The sequence below is a fragment of the Stegastes partitus genome, unplaced genomic scaffold, assembly GCF_000690725.1.
Source record: "Stegastes partitus isolate 25-593 unplaced genomic scaffold, Stegastes_partitus-1.0.2 Scaffold483, whole genome shotgun sequence".
NCBI classification, from domain to species: Eukaryota; Metazoa; Chordata; class Actinopteri; family Pomacentridae; genus Stegastes; species Stegastes partitus.
In genome coordinates, this window is record NW_007578214.1 from 410,999 (window position 1) to 425,141 (window position 14,143).

At 45.7% G+C, this 14,143-nt stretch overlaps 1 protein-coding gene across 1 annotated transcript in view; it reads left to right on the forward strand.

Moving 5' to 3' along the window:
• akap6 (A kinase (PRKA) anchor protein 6) overlaps nucleotides 1-14,143 on the forward strand; it is a 159,301-nt gene that overhangs the window by 132,948 nt on the left and 12,210 nt on the right. Inside the window, exons 17-18 of the mRNA XM_008287037.1 lie at nucleotides 7,317-7,400; nucleotides 7,615-7,758. Coding sequence (XP_008285259.1) covers nucleotides 7,317-7,400; nucleotides 7,615-7,758 — 228 coding nt within the window. The remainder of the gene's footprint in view (nucleotides 1-7,316; nucleotides 7,401-7,614; nucleotides 7,759-14,143) is intronic.

The following is a 14,143-nucleotide window of genomic DNA, read 5'->3' on the forward strand; positions in this document are numbered from 1 at the left end:
CTCAGTCAGATGTTTCTCCTCCTCTGTTCAGGTCTTCTCCATGTGGAGCCATGATGCAGACATGGAGAGACACAGTCCAGAGGTCCAGAACTGAGAAGGTTCTGCTGCTCCATGTTCATGCAGGTGGACTGATGGAAACCACAGCTGGACTCACTGTGGTTCTTTGAGGTTCTACTTTGGGCTGAGTTTTAAATATAAACTTAGTTTCTGATTGTTTCATGGATGCTCTTAGAAATAGTGCAGCTATTGTCATGCACAGGGATGTATTCGGATCTGGAATCCTCATTTTGAGTGAAAAACCTTTTTTGCAGGACCATGTCTCTCTGTCCACATTCATTCTATCTCTTCACCTTCTCTGGTATGAACTCAGCATCACAGGACGGTGACCTCTGACCTCTGACCTCACAGTGAGTCACTCTGCAGAAATTCAAAATTGAAAACACAAATATCTGAGCGAGGAGTCGAGCTTCACTCCGTCAGAGTATTAAATTGATATTTTAATGCATGTGGGTTGCCAGGTTTTGTCATAAATGTCACAAACACAGCGGTAAAGTGAGTGGGAAGAGGTGCGTCTTTCTTTATTGTCTGCTTCCATTTCCAGTGAATTGCTCTAAAAGCCCTTAATGAATCCTGCTGTCTCTCAGAGCCCATTTCTATGAGCTGTTAAAAAGCCGGAGCTGGAAACAGATGGATTCTGGGTCAGTGGAAGTGTGGCATCGAGTTTCATTCCTTAATGTGCTGTGACCCGTTTAAAGAAATCTGATAAAGTGATACGCAGGACATTATCGGTGCAGATTCTGCTGTTTCAGAGGAACACTGAGTTCACTGAGGCGACAACATGACAACACTCGGCGTGTTTCTGAGGACAGAACCTCACGACTCGTTGTTTCAGCGCTCAGACGTCATAAAACATGACTGACACCAGAGAACCATGACAGCTTTCTCAATTAAAATCCCAGTTTTCAACTTGTCTATAATCAGTTTAAATCATTTCAGGATTAGAGAGAACACACTGTTCTGATCCTTTATTCAGTTCACTGTGAAACACAGGGTGAGTTTCTCCTACTGACAACCAGAACATGATGCTAGATGGTAATCCAGCTGTGGTTTACTGAAGCTACCAGGAAAGTAATATTAATAGTAACAGTAGAGGATCTACTATGTTCTTCATGTTCTGACACTGTGTCAACAGCACGCCACCTACTGGTTTCATCACAGCATCAGAACCGGTCCAACACACGTCCTTTTGCTGCAGAGATCCTGCTCGTTTCCTCCCGTCGACTTCATGTTTCTGCCATCTGCTGTGTTTCACTGGCAGCCAGACCTGAGTTTGACTCCAGACTGAGGTTTCAGCTCCTCAGAGGAGCTGCTGGTTGCCTCCTCCAGAGCTTTAGAGGCAGATCAGTGTGGGAATCTCTATCCTTGAATTTGGAGGACAAAGTTGTGAATGGAGAGTTTGTGCCTCCAGACCCTGAAGGAAGGAGAGACTCCATGAAGTCAAGGTGCTCTTGAAGAATCCTCTGCAGCAGCAGCAGGCGGCTGGAGCTCTGCATCCGTAGGATTCAATTAGACAGATAGACGAAACGAAACAAAGACGCAGAGAGGAAGTGAAGCAGAGGAGGAGGAAGAAGTGTCAGCTGAGCAGAGAAAAGAGGGAGAGATGGAGGAAAACGACAAAGTTTGGTAGCTTTAGGCGCATTAGCAGCAGCACAGGGAATACGTGTGTGGGAACAAACTGTCGACAGGAATTCATTAGGCTCGTTGTGCGATAACGAGTGCTTGTGGTTTTAATTGACTTAATCAACAAATAGAATTAATCAGAGATTTCTAATTAATGGTAATTGATTGAAATATCCACTGGGTCACCGAGCAGCAGCCAAAACTCTCTCCGTCTTTATTCCTCTGTTTGCTTTACGGGTCGTCCTTCCTCCTGCTCTGCTCTCACTTCTCTCCTCTTACATCTATTCTTTCATTTTAGATTCTTTTTCTTGTCTTTCTGTCATTCTGTCTTTGTCTACGAGTCTTTCCTCCACTTGACACTCAAACAGCTGCAGTGGTTCGGTTCTGCTGCTTCTGGTCAGACGATCAATACGATGCAGAAAGTTTAGTTTGAGCCAGAGTTCTGCAGCTCTGAATGTTTATGTGACACCAGAACCCCATGAACAGGTCGTAGTGCTACAGCTGCAGGAGCACACGGGTTGTTTCATCCTTCGTTGGATTCTTGGTGGTTCCACATCTCTGGATCTCCGTCTGCAGTCGGACTGGTTTATCGGCGCTGCTGACTCTCTGAACGAGGAGAGGATGGGAGGGTTCTGTTTTGGATCAGTCAGTTCCATTTAATTGTCAAGAAAATTTGAAGCAAACTTTTGACATTTTACAAAAAATTAAAAAGGAAATGCAAATTATTCTCGTTTCCATTAAATGCTTTGGAGGGAATCAACCCGTCCGTCTGGTGCCGTCAGCAGGTGGCGCTGTCGGCTGCTTCAGCTGTAATAAGAAGCAGAAGAAGTCGTAAACAAAAGTCCAATCCTCGTTTTATCTCAGGCTCATCCTTTTTCTTTCCCTCCAAACTTCAACACTGTTCTGGTTCAGAGTCAAACATCTGATTAGATCCACAGATTACTGGCCATTGATCAGAGGATTTCTGATGCTCAGCTTCTGATTAGTCTTATTTGGCCAAAGCTCTGCTGATACGTGTGTCGCTGAATCTTACAGACTGCCGTATGTGGTGGAGAAAAAAGCTTCCTTTGTTTCAGAACGGAGGCTTCCCATCGACTCCAGCACCAACAAACTTCATCCTGTCTGTCTGTTTTACTGTGAAGCGCCTGACAGTGGAGCAAAACAGCGACGTGGACCCACAGTAACAACCTCCAGCCTCCTCCAGCCTCTTCGCGGCAGGTCTCGGTAATTAGATTGTGGAGATGAGGAGGTGGAGGAGAGTTAAGAGGATTTTGTTTTTAGAGGAGGGAGATTTAGGAATGAGAGAGACGGAGCTTCAGAGAGAGAGAGAGAGGGTGAAGGGGGAATTAGACGAGATCCTCTTCTTTTGTTTATCCTCCGCCGGTCATCCTTCCTAAAGAACACGTTGAGTGACAGACGCAGAGATAAAGACGTCACTGTTCCTCCTGCTGCTGCTGCTGCTGCGGCGACGTGGAGGTTTAGAAACGAAGGTTTAAGGGTTGTAATGACTCACAGAACCTGACATACTCAGTCAGAACCCTGCAGTGTGTAGAGATGTTCTGGTCCTTTAGTTCAACGGGACGGGACAGAACCAGAGGAAAATGAGTCGACTGAACTCTAGCAGCTCTTTAACCAAAAGGTTAGAGTCCACCTGACATGTTGCTACACACTTTGGGAGGAACGCCGTTCGACTGGTGCGGGAGTACAAAATAACTTCCAGAAAACTTGCAGACTACAGGAATCATCTGCGCTTCGAAACTCAGGTGTTAACGTCTCCTTCAGGATCTTCACAGACAACCTATTGAGGGTTCCTCAGTCCACCTCCGGTCCTCGGGGAACCTTTGAACACAACAGGTGATGGTGAGGAACCCCGAAAGGTTCCGTCAGGATCTCCTACCTATCAGAGCTTAAACAAACTCTAAAGTTTAAACTCCATCTTCTGTCCGTCTGTCTGAACTGAAGGCAGAAACGACGTCTTTGACTTCAGTCAGCTTGGACTCGGCTGGTTCTGTCTGAGCTCAGTTTGAGTCCTTCTGCTGCTGATGTGGCTCCTAGTGTTTGCTTTGAGTATTTCAGTGTCTTTGGTTTCATAGTACATCCTACCAGTCAGCTCTCACCTCTCTGGTTGTTTTAATCCATCTGTGATGTGTTATTGGGTTGTGTGTCTCTGCCGGGTCCTTCCCACCAGCCTGCTGTAGACTGAAAGTGACACAACACTGGAAACCATTCTGGATTTAAAACAGACGGTGACAGGAATGTGTCCGTATACGTCTGTCAGAACCCGACGTATGAAACGACTTTGCTGACAGAAACCTTTGTTCATGCGTTGTTTAGTTTCAGGTTAATGATGATGATCTGAATCATCACTGCCAGAGCGGCGTTCTGCTGGTTCTGCTTCATCATCGACATCTTCTGGACTCATTTTAAACCATTTACACTTAATTTCATTCTGTGTTCATTGTGTAGAGATCAATGAAGGAGGGAACCTTTACGGGCTGTGGAGGTGTTTGGGATGTTCTTGGTCTCCTTGGACCAGGTTCTTCTTGGACTGTAGAAGGTCGAGCAGAACCTTCACACCATCTGGAGCTTTAACATGACGGTCCACATGTAGAACAACAGATCAGTTGTCCTGACATTCAGCACATCCTCATCCAGCTGCACATTATTAATCTGTGTTTGAACCAACGTATCTTCATCTTGGACCACATCCAGCCACAGAGCTGCTCCTGCTCTAAGTCCTCTTTTGTATCGCCCAGTTTCTCTGTGACGCACTTTAATCTTCTGCTGTTTTTCCTATTTTCTCTTGTTTTTCGGTGCGTCTCCGGCTTCCCTCTGCATCCTCCATCTCTGTCTCTGCAGCCACTCCACGGCTTCCCATGTATTTTGGAAGAAAAGCTTTTTAGCAAATATTTGTCTGACTGTGTCTGTAGAGCCCTCTGAGTCAATACGAGCCCAGCCAGGCTCGACCGGTCCACAGAAACCGAGAGGAAAGAGGGATCAGTGCATGAAAACCAGCAGTGCAGAAACAATAGAGACTTAGGATTCTGTCTTTTTCTCTGTATATGAATAAACTTGCAGAGAACAGAGTGTTCGTATCCAAACTCACCAACCTGCACTTCAGACTGACGATGATGAGAAGCATCACATGCAGCCGTCTTCAGCATGAGGTGGGCTTAACGGAGACAGAATGAGAAACCTTCACCACTGTGGCTTCACGTCTGGTTTCCTTAAACCAACCTGTGAACATTCAGCGTTTTGCTGATTTGATTAATTATCTAAAGTAACATCACTGAAGCTGAAGCTCCTCCTATCAGAACCTGAGCTGAAACCGTCCAGCAGAAAGTGCTGCTTTAACAGTGTGTTTATGTGTGACTGAGGTCCAAACACGTCTCTGCTCCTCCGTCATCACCTCAGTTTGATCACCACACACACCTGATGTACCGATCACTGTATTGATCAGCCAGTCGTCCATGTTTCGTGTGTTTCTGCTCCAGTCAGTAGAGCATTAGGTATCTGCTCCGCTGCTTCATCAGCACGATGATGTTGGGTTACGTTGATGTTTACCACAGCAGGACCTTCTGGAGGAACTTGATGTGTTTCAGGGGTCAAAGTGGAGTTTTGGGGAATTTATTGAACATCCAGGAAGTCCCAGTAACTTACAGGATAAACGTTCTGACTGGTTTCAGCCACTGCTGAAAGCCTCCACCATGAATCTTCTGGTGTGTGAATGAGTGTCACTGGATGTCTGGAGCCTCCTCCACGTCCCATCATTCAGACGTTTTTTGAACTTGCAGCTTGTTTTAGAGCCACTTGAACCTCTGAGAGTTTTCCTCCTAGAATCTCTTTCTGGGACTTTTTTCTTGTTTCAGGGAAGGAACTCCTGCAGGTTCTGATGGTGATGGGTTAAAGTCTCCTCCGCTCTGCTGGAGTTTCAGACTTTGTGCAGCAGATCTCAGCGCTACAACTTCATCCTCTGACTGAATTTTGTCTCCTGCGTCGTCGGCTTTAATTCGCCTGCTGCAGGTGTTTTGCGCAGAGCGAGTACCAGTCGGTGGTTGTGTTGTTGTTCAGAGCCTCCTCCTCCAACGTAACACACACCTCCTGTTTGGAATAAATTTATCTGCAGCCACACACACACACACACACACACACACACACACACACCAGGCTTGTCCTCTTGATCCCGTCGCTGTATTCGGCATCCACATCTCCTGTTTAGACAAGCAGGCGAGCAACAAATATGCTAAACTGAAGAGAGCGAGAAAGACGAGATGAAAGACAGAAGAAGAGTCGAGTGTGTGTGTGTGTGTGTGTGTGTGTGTGCACGTCACCGGAGACACAACGAGAATCCCATTTCATTGTAATAGTGTTTAATATTTATTGGAAAAATGTAAAGAAAATGTAAAGGAAGTGCTTGTGAGCGGGCGGCCGGGATTAGCATAAATAGTTTGTGGCTCGGACGTGTTCGGTCTCTGCAGAGGAGGAAGTCTGTCCCTGCATCCTGTCACACACACACTAATACATGCATATGTTTGCACACAGACACACACACACACACGCACACGCCTGCATGAGTAAACAGTGAAACATGCAAACACACACACACACACTGACCTTTGAGTGTGAAAACTCATCAGCATATAGTGATTTATAATAGGCGCTGCCAATCCTCCTGTTTCTTTTCTCCCTTTTTTGCATTTATTAGACAGAAGCCGAGCGGCAGCGGAGCGGCAATATTGGCTGTTGTCATTTATTTTATGCACTGTTACTGCTGATCAAGGATCTGAGCTGAATTTGACTTTATGCTAATAAACTGTAATGAATGACCTGAATTTAACGACGCTGAACTGTGGAGAGACGACAGAATGCAGAAGAACAAACGGCGCTGCTCTTTGTTAAGACACGACTCTGGTTCAGCGTGTTTCCTTCTCAGACGGCTTTCCGTAACTTGCGGTGACACCGTGATGCTCAGAGCTCCGGTACAGAGGACCACAAGACCGGGACCGCTGGAGGTCTGCAGACATCCCGACAGCATGGCTGCGGACGGCACAAGTTCAGATCTCAGCTTTTGTCTGTCAGTGATATCTATGTGTTGATGAAATGATCTACAGCCGATGACTAGAAACGAGCAGCGAGGTCTGAGAGATGAGGAAGAGTTCAGAGACACAAGATGAACCAAAATCTAATCAAACTTATTTCAGTGTCACGTTAACAGTCAGGCAGCAAGAAAATAAGACAAAACGCAGCAGTTTGTAAAAGAGAATAAAAACAGGATCACAAGGTTTAAGATCAGATCTAATAAATACGAACAGTTAGGATCAGGAACGACCAGAAGCCTTTCAAACATGAACGTCTTGAGCTTGAACTCATCGTCTGTTTCATTGGTCGTCTCGTTTGTCTTCCTGGATTATTTCTATCAAACTGTGTTTTACTTAAAGTCGATGCTAGAAAACTATTTTAGATTCCAAAATGGATAATGACATGTTCTGTTCACAGCGATAAGAATCTCTCTAGTCTGAACCACTTCACAGTTTTGGTGTCCCAGAGTTCCTCGTTTTGTTCAGGAAAATGTTTGTGAACCTAAAACCTGCAGCTCACTTCACCTCCTGTCTCACCTGGTTTCTCTTTTCTTTCAGTCTCTGTGTTCGGAGATCCGAGCCCGGCGCCGAGGAATCTCCTCGGTTCTGAAGCTCTGCCAGAAGCTGCTGCAGCAGAGTCAGGTGAGGAGACGGAACATGTGTTTAGTGGTGGTTTTGGTTTGTAGACTCAGAGGATGAAGGTCCAGTCAGCCACTGGTCAGAGTTCCATCAACCAGTCAGATTGTATTCATGTAGAACTTTTTATACAAACAGAGATGCAACACACAGTAGCTCACAGTAAACGGGTCTGAGCACCGCCCAGCTAAGTCTAACCTGCGTCTCCACCTGTGGACAGTCGGGTCCGATGGCGGAGGCGGGCCCGGAGGCGGAACAGCACCGGGAGGCCCTGCAGCTGCTGTCCATCAACCTGGAGCGGCGCTGGGAGGCCATCGTGATGCAGGCGCTGCAGTGGCAGAACCGGCTGAGGAGGGAGCAGCAGGTGAGGCGCTCACACTCGCCGAGCATGTCAGCGACTGATTTGATGCTAAAATGTGCCGTGAAAGACAGATGGTGCCGTGATTGAAGCGACGCTGTTTCGGTTACGGAGCAGAACCGAGACGGCGCCGTGATGTTTGTGAAATAAGCATCAGCTCCGAGAGAGAGAACAAACTTTCACACAATCAGAGGGCGGCTCTGCTTCAGCTCTCTGCTTCCAGGTAGACGTGGCAACAAAAGGGTGAGCGTGGTGACGGTTCGGTTTGGTTCCGGTCAGAGTTCTGGTGTGTTGTTAGTCCGTCGCTGCTTTTAAAGGAGGTCAACTTTGCATCACCTGAGAAGGTAAATTATTTAAAGCTTGTGCTCCTCTGACCTTCTGCTTCTTCTTCATGAGTCCTTCAGGGAACATGATCAACTCTTAGTGCTCTGCTGGTTCTTCTCCCAGCCCTCTTGTTCCCAGTAAGATCCTTAAACATCCCATAATCTGCACATTTACAGTCGTATGAAAAAGTTTGGGCACCCCTGATCATTTTCAAGGTTTTCCTTTATAAATCATTGGTTGTTCAGATCTGCAGGTTCAGTTCAATATATCATGTATCATGTAGCAGACAAACACAGTGATATCTGAGAAGTGAAATGAAGTTTATAGGATTTACACAAAGTGTGCAATAATCACTTAAACAAAAATAGGCAGGTGCATAAATTTGGGCACCTCAACAGAAAAATTACATCAATATTTAGTAGATCCTCCTTTAGCAGAAATAACAGCCTCTAAACGCTTCCTATAGCTTCCAATGAGGGTCTGGATTCTGGTTGAAGGTATTTTTGACCGTTCTTCTTTACAAAACATCTCCAGTTCAGTCAGGTTTGATGGTTTCGAGCATGGACAGCCCGCTTTAAATCACACCACAGATGTTCAATAATATTCAGGTCTGGGGACTGAGATGGCCGTTCTACAACGTTGGACTTGTTCCTCTGCATGAGTGCCTTCGTAGAATCTGAGCAGTGTTTAGAGTTGTTGTCTTGTTGAAGTATCCAGCCCGGACGCAACTTCAACTTTGTCGCTGATTCTTGAACATTGTTTGCAAGAATCTGCTGATACTGACTGGAATCCATGCGACCTTCAGCTTTAACAGGATTGCCAGTAGCTGCACTGGCTACACAGCCCCACAGCATGATGGAACCACCACCACATGTTACTGTGGGGAGCACGTGTTTGTCTTGGAATGCTGTGTTCTTCTTCCACCATGCATACCGCCTCTTGTTATGTCCACATAACTCAGTTTTGGTTTCATCAGTCCACAGCACCTTATTCCACAGTGAAGCTGGCTTGTCCAATGTGCTTCAGCATACCTCGAGCGACTCTGTTTGTGACATGTGTGCATTCCTCTGCCAGACAGCATCACCTTGTGCAAAGTGCGCTGAATAGTTGAACGATGCACAGTGACACCATCTGCAGCAACATCATGTTGTAGGTCTTTGGAGCTGGTCTGTGGGTTCAGTTGGACTGTTCTCACCGTCCTCTGCTTATCTGAGCTTTTTCTTGGCCTGCCACTCAGGGCCTTAACTAGAACTGTGCCTGTGGCCTTCCATTTCCTCACTATGTTCCTCGCAGTGGAAACTGACAGCTGAAATCTCTGAGCTAGCTTGTTGTATCCTTCCCCTAAACCATGATGTTGAACAATCTTTGTTTTCAGGTCATTTAAGTTGTTTTGAGGCTCCCATGTTGCCACTCTTCAGAGAAGATGCAAAGAGGAGAACAACTTGCAACTGGCCACCTTAAATACCCTTTCTCCTGATTGGCTTCACCTGTGTATGCAGGTCAAGGGTCAATGAGCTGACCACACACATTTTGTGTTCCAAAAATTAGTGCTAAAGGTATTCAAATCAATAAAACAACAAGGGTGCTCAAATTTATGCACATGCCTACTTTTGTTTAAGTAATTATTGCACACTCTGTGTAAATCCTATAAACTTCATTTCACTTCTCAGATATCACTGTGTTTGTCTGCTACATGATATATTTACCGGAACCTGCTGATCCGAACAACCAATGATTTATAAAGGAAAATCTTGAAAATGATCAGGGGTGCCCAAACTTTTTCATACGACTGTACACGTGTATTACTGGATGTTGGAGTTCTGCTTGAATCAAAATTTGTCCAAAATGACTTAAAGTTTCTCCAGATTGAGTCGAACCGACTTTACGTGAATAAAAAGCAGCTTTATGAAGGAAAACAGGAAGCAGGAGCAGAACGTGCACTGACTGATTGTTTCTCTTCATGGATCCATCCAGAAGGACTCAAACTTAAATGTGTAAATTCTGAACCTGATCAGAAAGCAGCTCTTCAACTAACTGGATGAACCGAAGCAGAATGTTTGTTCTTCACTGTGCAGAAACGTTCTGGTCGTATCCAGCTCTTCATCCCAGCAAGCTGACAGTCAGTAGAACCCCATCGTGTGGTAGATTTTACTGATCAGGCTCATCGGAGCAGAATCAGAGCTTCAGTAGAACCTCGAGGACCAGAAGACGGTTCTTCACAGACGTCCGTTACCGTCTGTTATCATGTGTTACTGTCCGTTGTCGTCCGTTGCCATGGATTTCTGTGTGTTTTTGTGTGCTCTGGTTGCACCGTGTGTTTCTGCAGATTGATGCTGTGGCTCAGAGGACGGATGTCAGAGTCCACACTGTGACTTCGGTGCTGCTGCAGCGAATAAAGAGTCTGTGGGAGGCTCAGTTTATAAATGAACTCTGTGCTCGGCGATAAAACGATTGTCGTCTCTGCTTCCTGTGTTCGTGCAGAGTGTGTGTTCTCGTGGACGTCGCTCTGCAGCCGTGTGTTTGTGTTTCAGACCAGCTGGTTGTTTCTGCAGCAGCAACAGTGTTCAGGTTATCGAAGTTATCACACGATGACAAAATCACATTAAATCAACACTGAAGCAACATACGCTCAAGTTCAAGACAGTCAGGATTCTCAGAACCAGCCTGAGTCTGGACATAAAGCGGGTCGCATCAGTGTCGCTGTTGCAGTCTGTGGATCGGCTGTTGGGCCGAACTCTGGGTTCAGGTCTCGTTTCTGTTTCTGTGTTTCTTGTTTGTGTTGTTTTGTGTCTCGTTTGTGTCGTGGTGGCAGCAGAGAGCATTGTGGGAGTTCAGCAGCACCATGACAGAGACTCTGAGGAGGTTCAGGACCTCCAACCAGAGCTCAGGTGTTTAATAAAGCTGATGAATAACGCTGCATTAATTAAGATAATTATTTCAAATGAACATCTTTAGCGTCCTGCTCTTCTGTTCAAGACAAACTGGGAAACTTTGATTTCAAGAAACTCAAATATTCAAAGCTTCTGCCAGCAGAGGAACAGCAGTCCATCCCGTTTCCATCAGAAATTATTATTTTCAAGCTTATTCTTGACACAACACAGAAGAGCTTTCGTATTTCTTTTTGGATCACCAACTCTGGGGTCCAACCTCTGAGGACCAGCAGCATGCAGGGCAGATTCTGGGTCTTCTGGGTTGATCTGCTCGTCGACCAGCTTCACGCCTGCATCCACCTTGAACATGTGACTCGGTTCCGCTACGAGACGCTTTCTGTGGCGTCGGTGAGAAGACGCGGCTCAGGAAGCCGGTGAAAGATGCTGTTTTATCTGTGATTCGATGTAAATGAGTCTAAATGAAAGCTGCAGGGTGTTGTGGGGATGAGCTTTCACAAAGTGTACCTGTGCGTTGAATGTAATATATGGAAATTATATTTTAGAAACGGTTCCCTCACAATTATGAAATATACTTTAGAGCAGAGTTATGAGCAACATATGGAGGTTTTCATTCACCGCTCGCAATTACATTCAAAGCCTCCTGTCTCTGCTGCTCTCTGCATGGAGGTGATTTATCTGGGAGCTTGTATTGGTTCTGAATCGGAGCGGTGACGCCGGCTCCCTCAGCGCTTTGACAACCAGCAGCAGCAGCTCCAGCAGCTCCAGCAGCAGCATGAATAATCACCCAGACGCTGCTAGATAGCTGCGCTCTCCTTGGGCCTTCCAGCAGATGCTATGCTAACAAATGGGAGCAGTCAAACCAGAGCTAATGGGAAAAAGTTTCCTGTTTTCACCCCCAAAAAACACAGCTCAGGTCCCCACAAGCACACAAACCCCGCAGCAGCAGCTCAGCTCAGATTAAACACAAGAGTCTGGTTCATGGAAATGCAACCAGTTAGTGTGACTGGTTTCAGCCACGGCGGGTTTAAAAGCAACAAGGTCACATTTCTGCTCCCCAGAGCTTCATCCTTTAGTCATCTCAAGCTACATATGGTATAAACATCCACATCATCAGGAGGCTATTGTGTGTTTTCACTCCTGCAGACAAACATTAACAATCTAGAGGTGCTTTTATACTGAAAATCCAACCTACTGGATCAATGAATAGATGCATGATGGATCAGAACCACAGAACAGAGGACCCAGTTGGTGGAGATACATTCAGCTGATGGTGGAACATCTTTCTACGTCTGATGGTGGAACATCTTTCTACGTCTGATGGTGGATCATCTTTCTACGTCTGATGGTGGAACATCTTTCTACGTCTGATGGTGGAACATCTTTCTACATCTGATGGTGGAACATCTTTCTACATCTGATGGTAGAACATCTTTCTACGTCTGATGGTAGAACATCTTTCTACTGATGGCGGAACATCTTCCTACATCTGATGAGCAGAGCAGAGAGGAAAAGTCTGGAGACATAAAGATAGATCAACATCTGCAGGATGAGGAGATGATATGAGCTCCAGGTTTATCATCTGGAGACCTGTTGGTTCCTGTTTTTTATACATATATAATTTAGTTAAATAATCAAAGAAACGTTCCTTCTCTCTGGTCTCCATGATTCTGAGTCCTGCTGACAGAAGACGTCTCTGAGTTCTCTCTCCTCCTTCATGTTCTGGTTCCTCAGAGCTGCAGGACTTTAACATGGACCTCAGAGAAGGAACTGGAGACAGGAGCTGCTCAGAGTTCAGAGGGTTAAACGCTGCCAGTGTTTGCTGCCTCCAGCTGCAGAAGTCCTCTGAGTCCTACGCTGATAAACTTCAGAAACTCCTTTCTCCTGGTATTAAAGGAACAATCTGCCAGTTTCATGTCACTTTGTGGAAACTCCTGAAACACACATTTCTTCTTCCTTTCAGACAGTTTTAACGCTGCGTCACTTTAAACCAGAGACGCTGCTGGAGGAGATCGTTTAAAGCGTTTCCGTCAGAGGGACTCTGGAAGCTGTTTAGTCCTGAGCTCCTGATGAAGACGGCTGCGGCTCCTCGGCCTCCGTCTCAGCCAGACGCTGCCACTCTGACACAACATGTTCTGTGATCACTTAAAACAGAGTAAAATCAGCCCACCCCAAAGCAATTGCTCATAAATCTCAACACAAATTATTCCACTCTGGAACAAAGCGATGAATTATTCAGAAACGACTTCTGAGAGAAAGAGCAGCAAGCTGAAAACCCCAAAGTAAATACGTAATCAGAAGCCTTCAGAACGCTCGGCTGTCTAAAAATATGCTTAGACACAGGAATTCTTCCTTCCACAGACATAATTATACAAATTGCTCGGCGTCTCGTTAACAAGAGAGGGGGGTAATTCGTATTAGCCATTCATAGCCTATTAATCTAATAAACTAGTTGGCTCTGTGTGTGTGTGTGTGTGTGTGTGTGTGTGTGTGTGTGTGTGTGTGTGTGTGTGTGTGTAATGAATTTCTATTAGATTTGTGTTTATTCCCTTCGTGCTGATAAGGGAGATGGAGGTAATGACTGAACTGGGTTTTGCCGCTGCATTCAAAAACACATTGAGCGCTGAGAGGAGAGGCTATCAATCAGAATAATCCAATCAAATCCAGGATTTGATGACCCGCGAAAACCTTCTACATAATTTATATCTGTAATTTATCTAATTTCTGTAATTTCACAACAGTTTATGGCTGAATCGTGGCTGGTTTTATTGGTGTCCAGAGCGCGGCGTCCGGCCGACACTCTGTCTTTAACAACAGGTTTTAAAGCAGGAATCAGTGCGACGTGTTGCTGGGAAGCTGCAGAGATGGACAACGGCACCAAAGACAAATTCCCCGGCCGGGCTTCGGTGATCCCGTCCCACAACAGGAATCCTTTAGCTGTAGCCACAGAGTCAGAGAAAACTTCCTGTTATGGCGTCTTTTTAGCTCGCGTCACTCAAATATTTCAAATGACGATTTAAATGGAAGGATTCTCCTCCTGCAGTAATGAAGGGTCCTTTGGTGTCACGTTCTGGTTCTTTTACACCGTCTGGTATTCGTTTTGCAGCTGTTTTGTACCTTGTTGTTGTTGTTGTTGTTGTTGTTGTTGTTTTGTGTTTCATATCATAGTTCTTCATCGT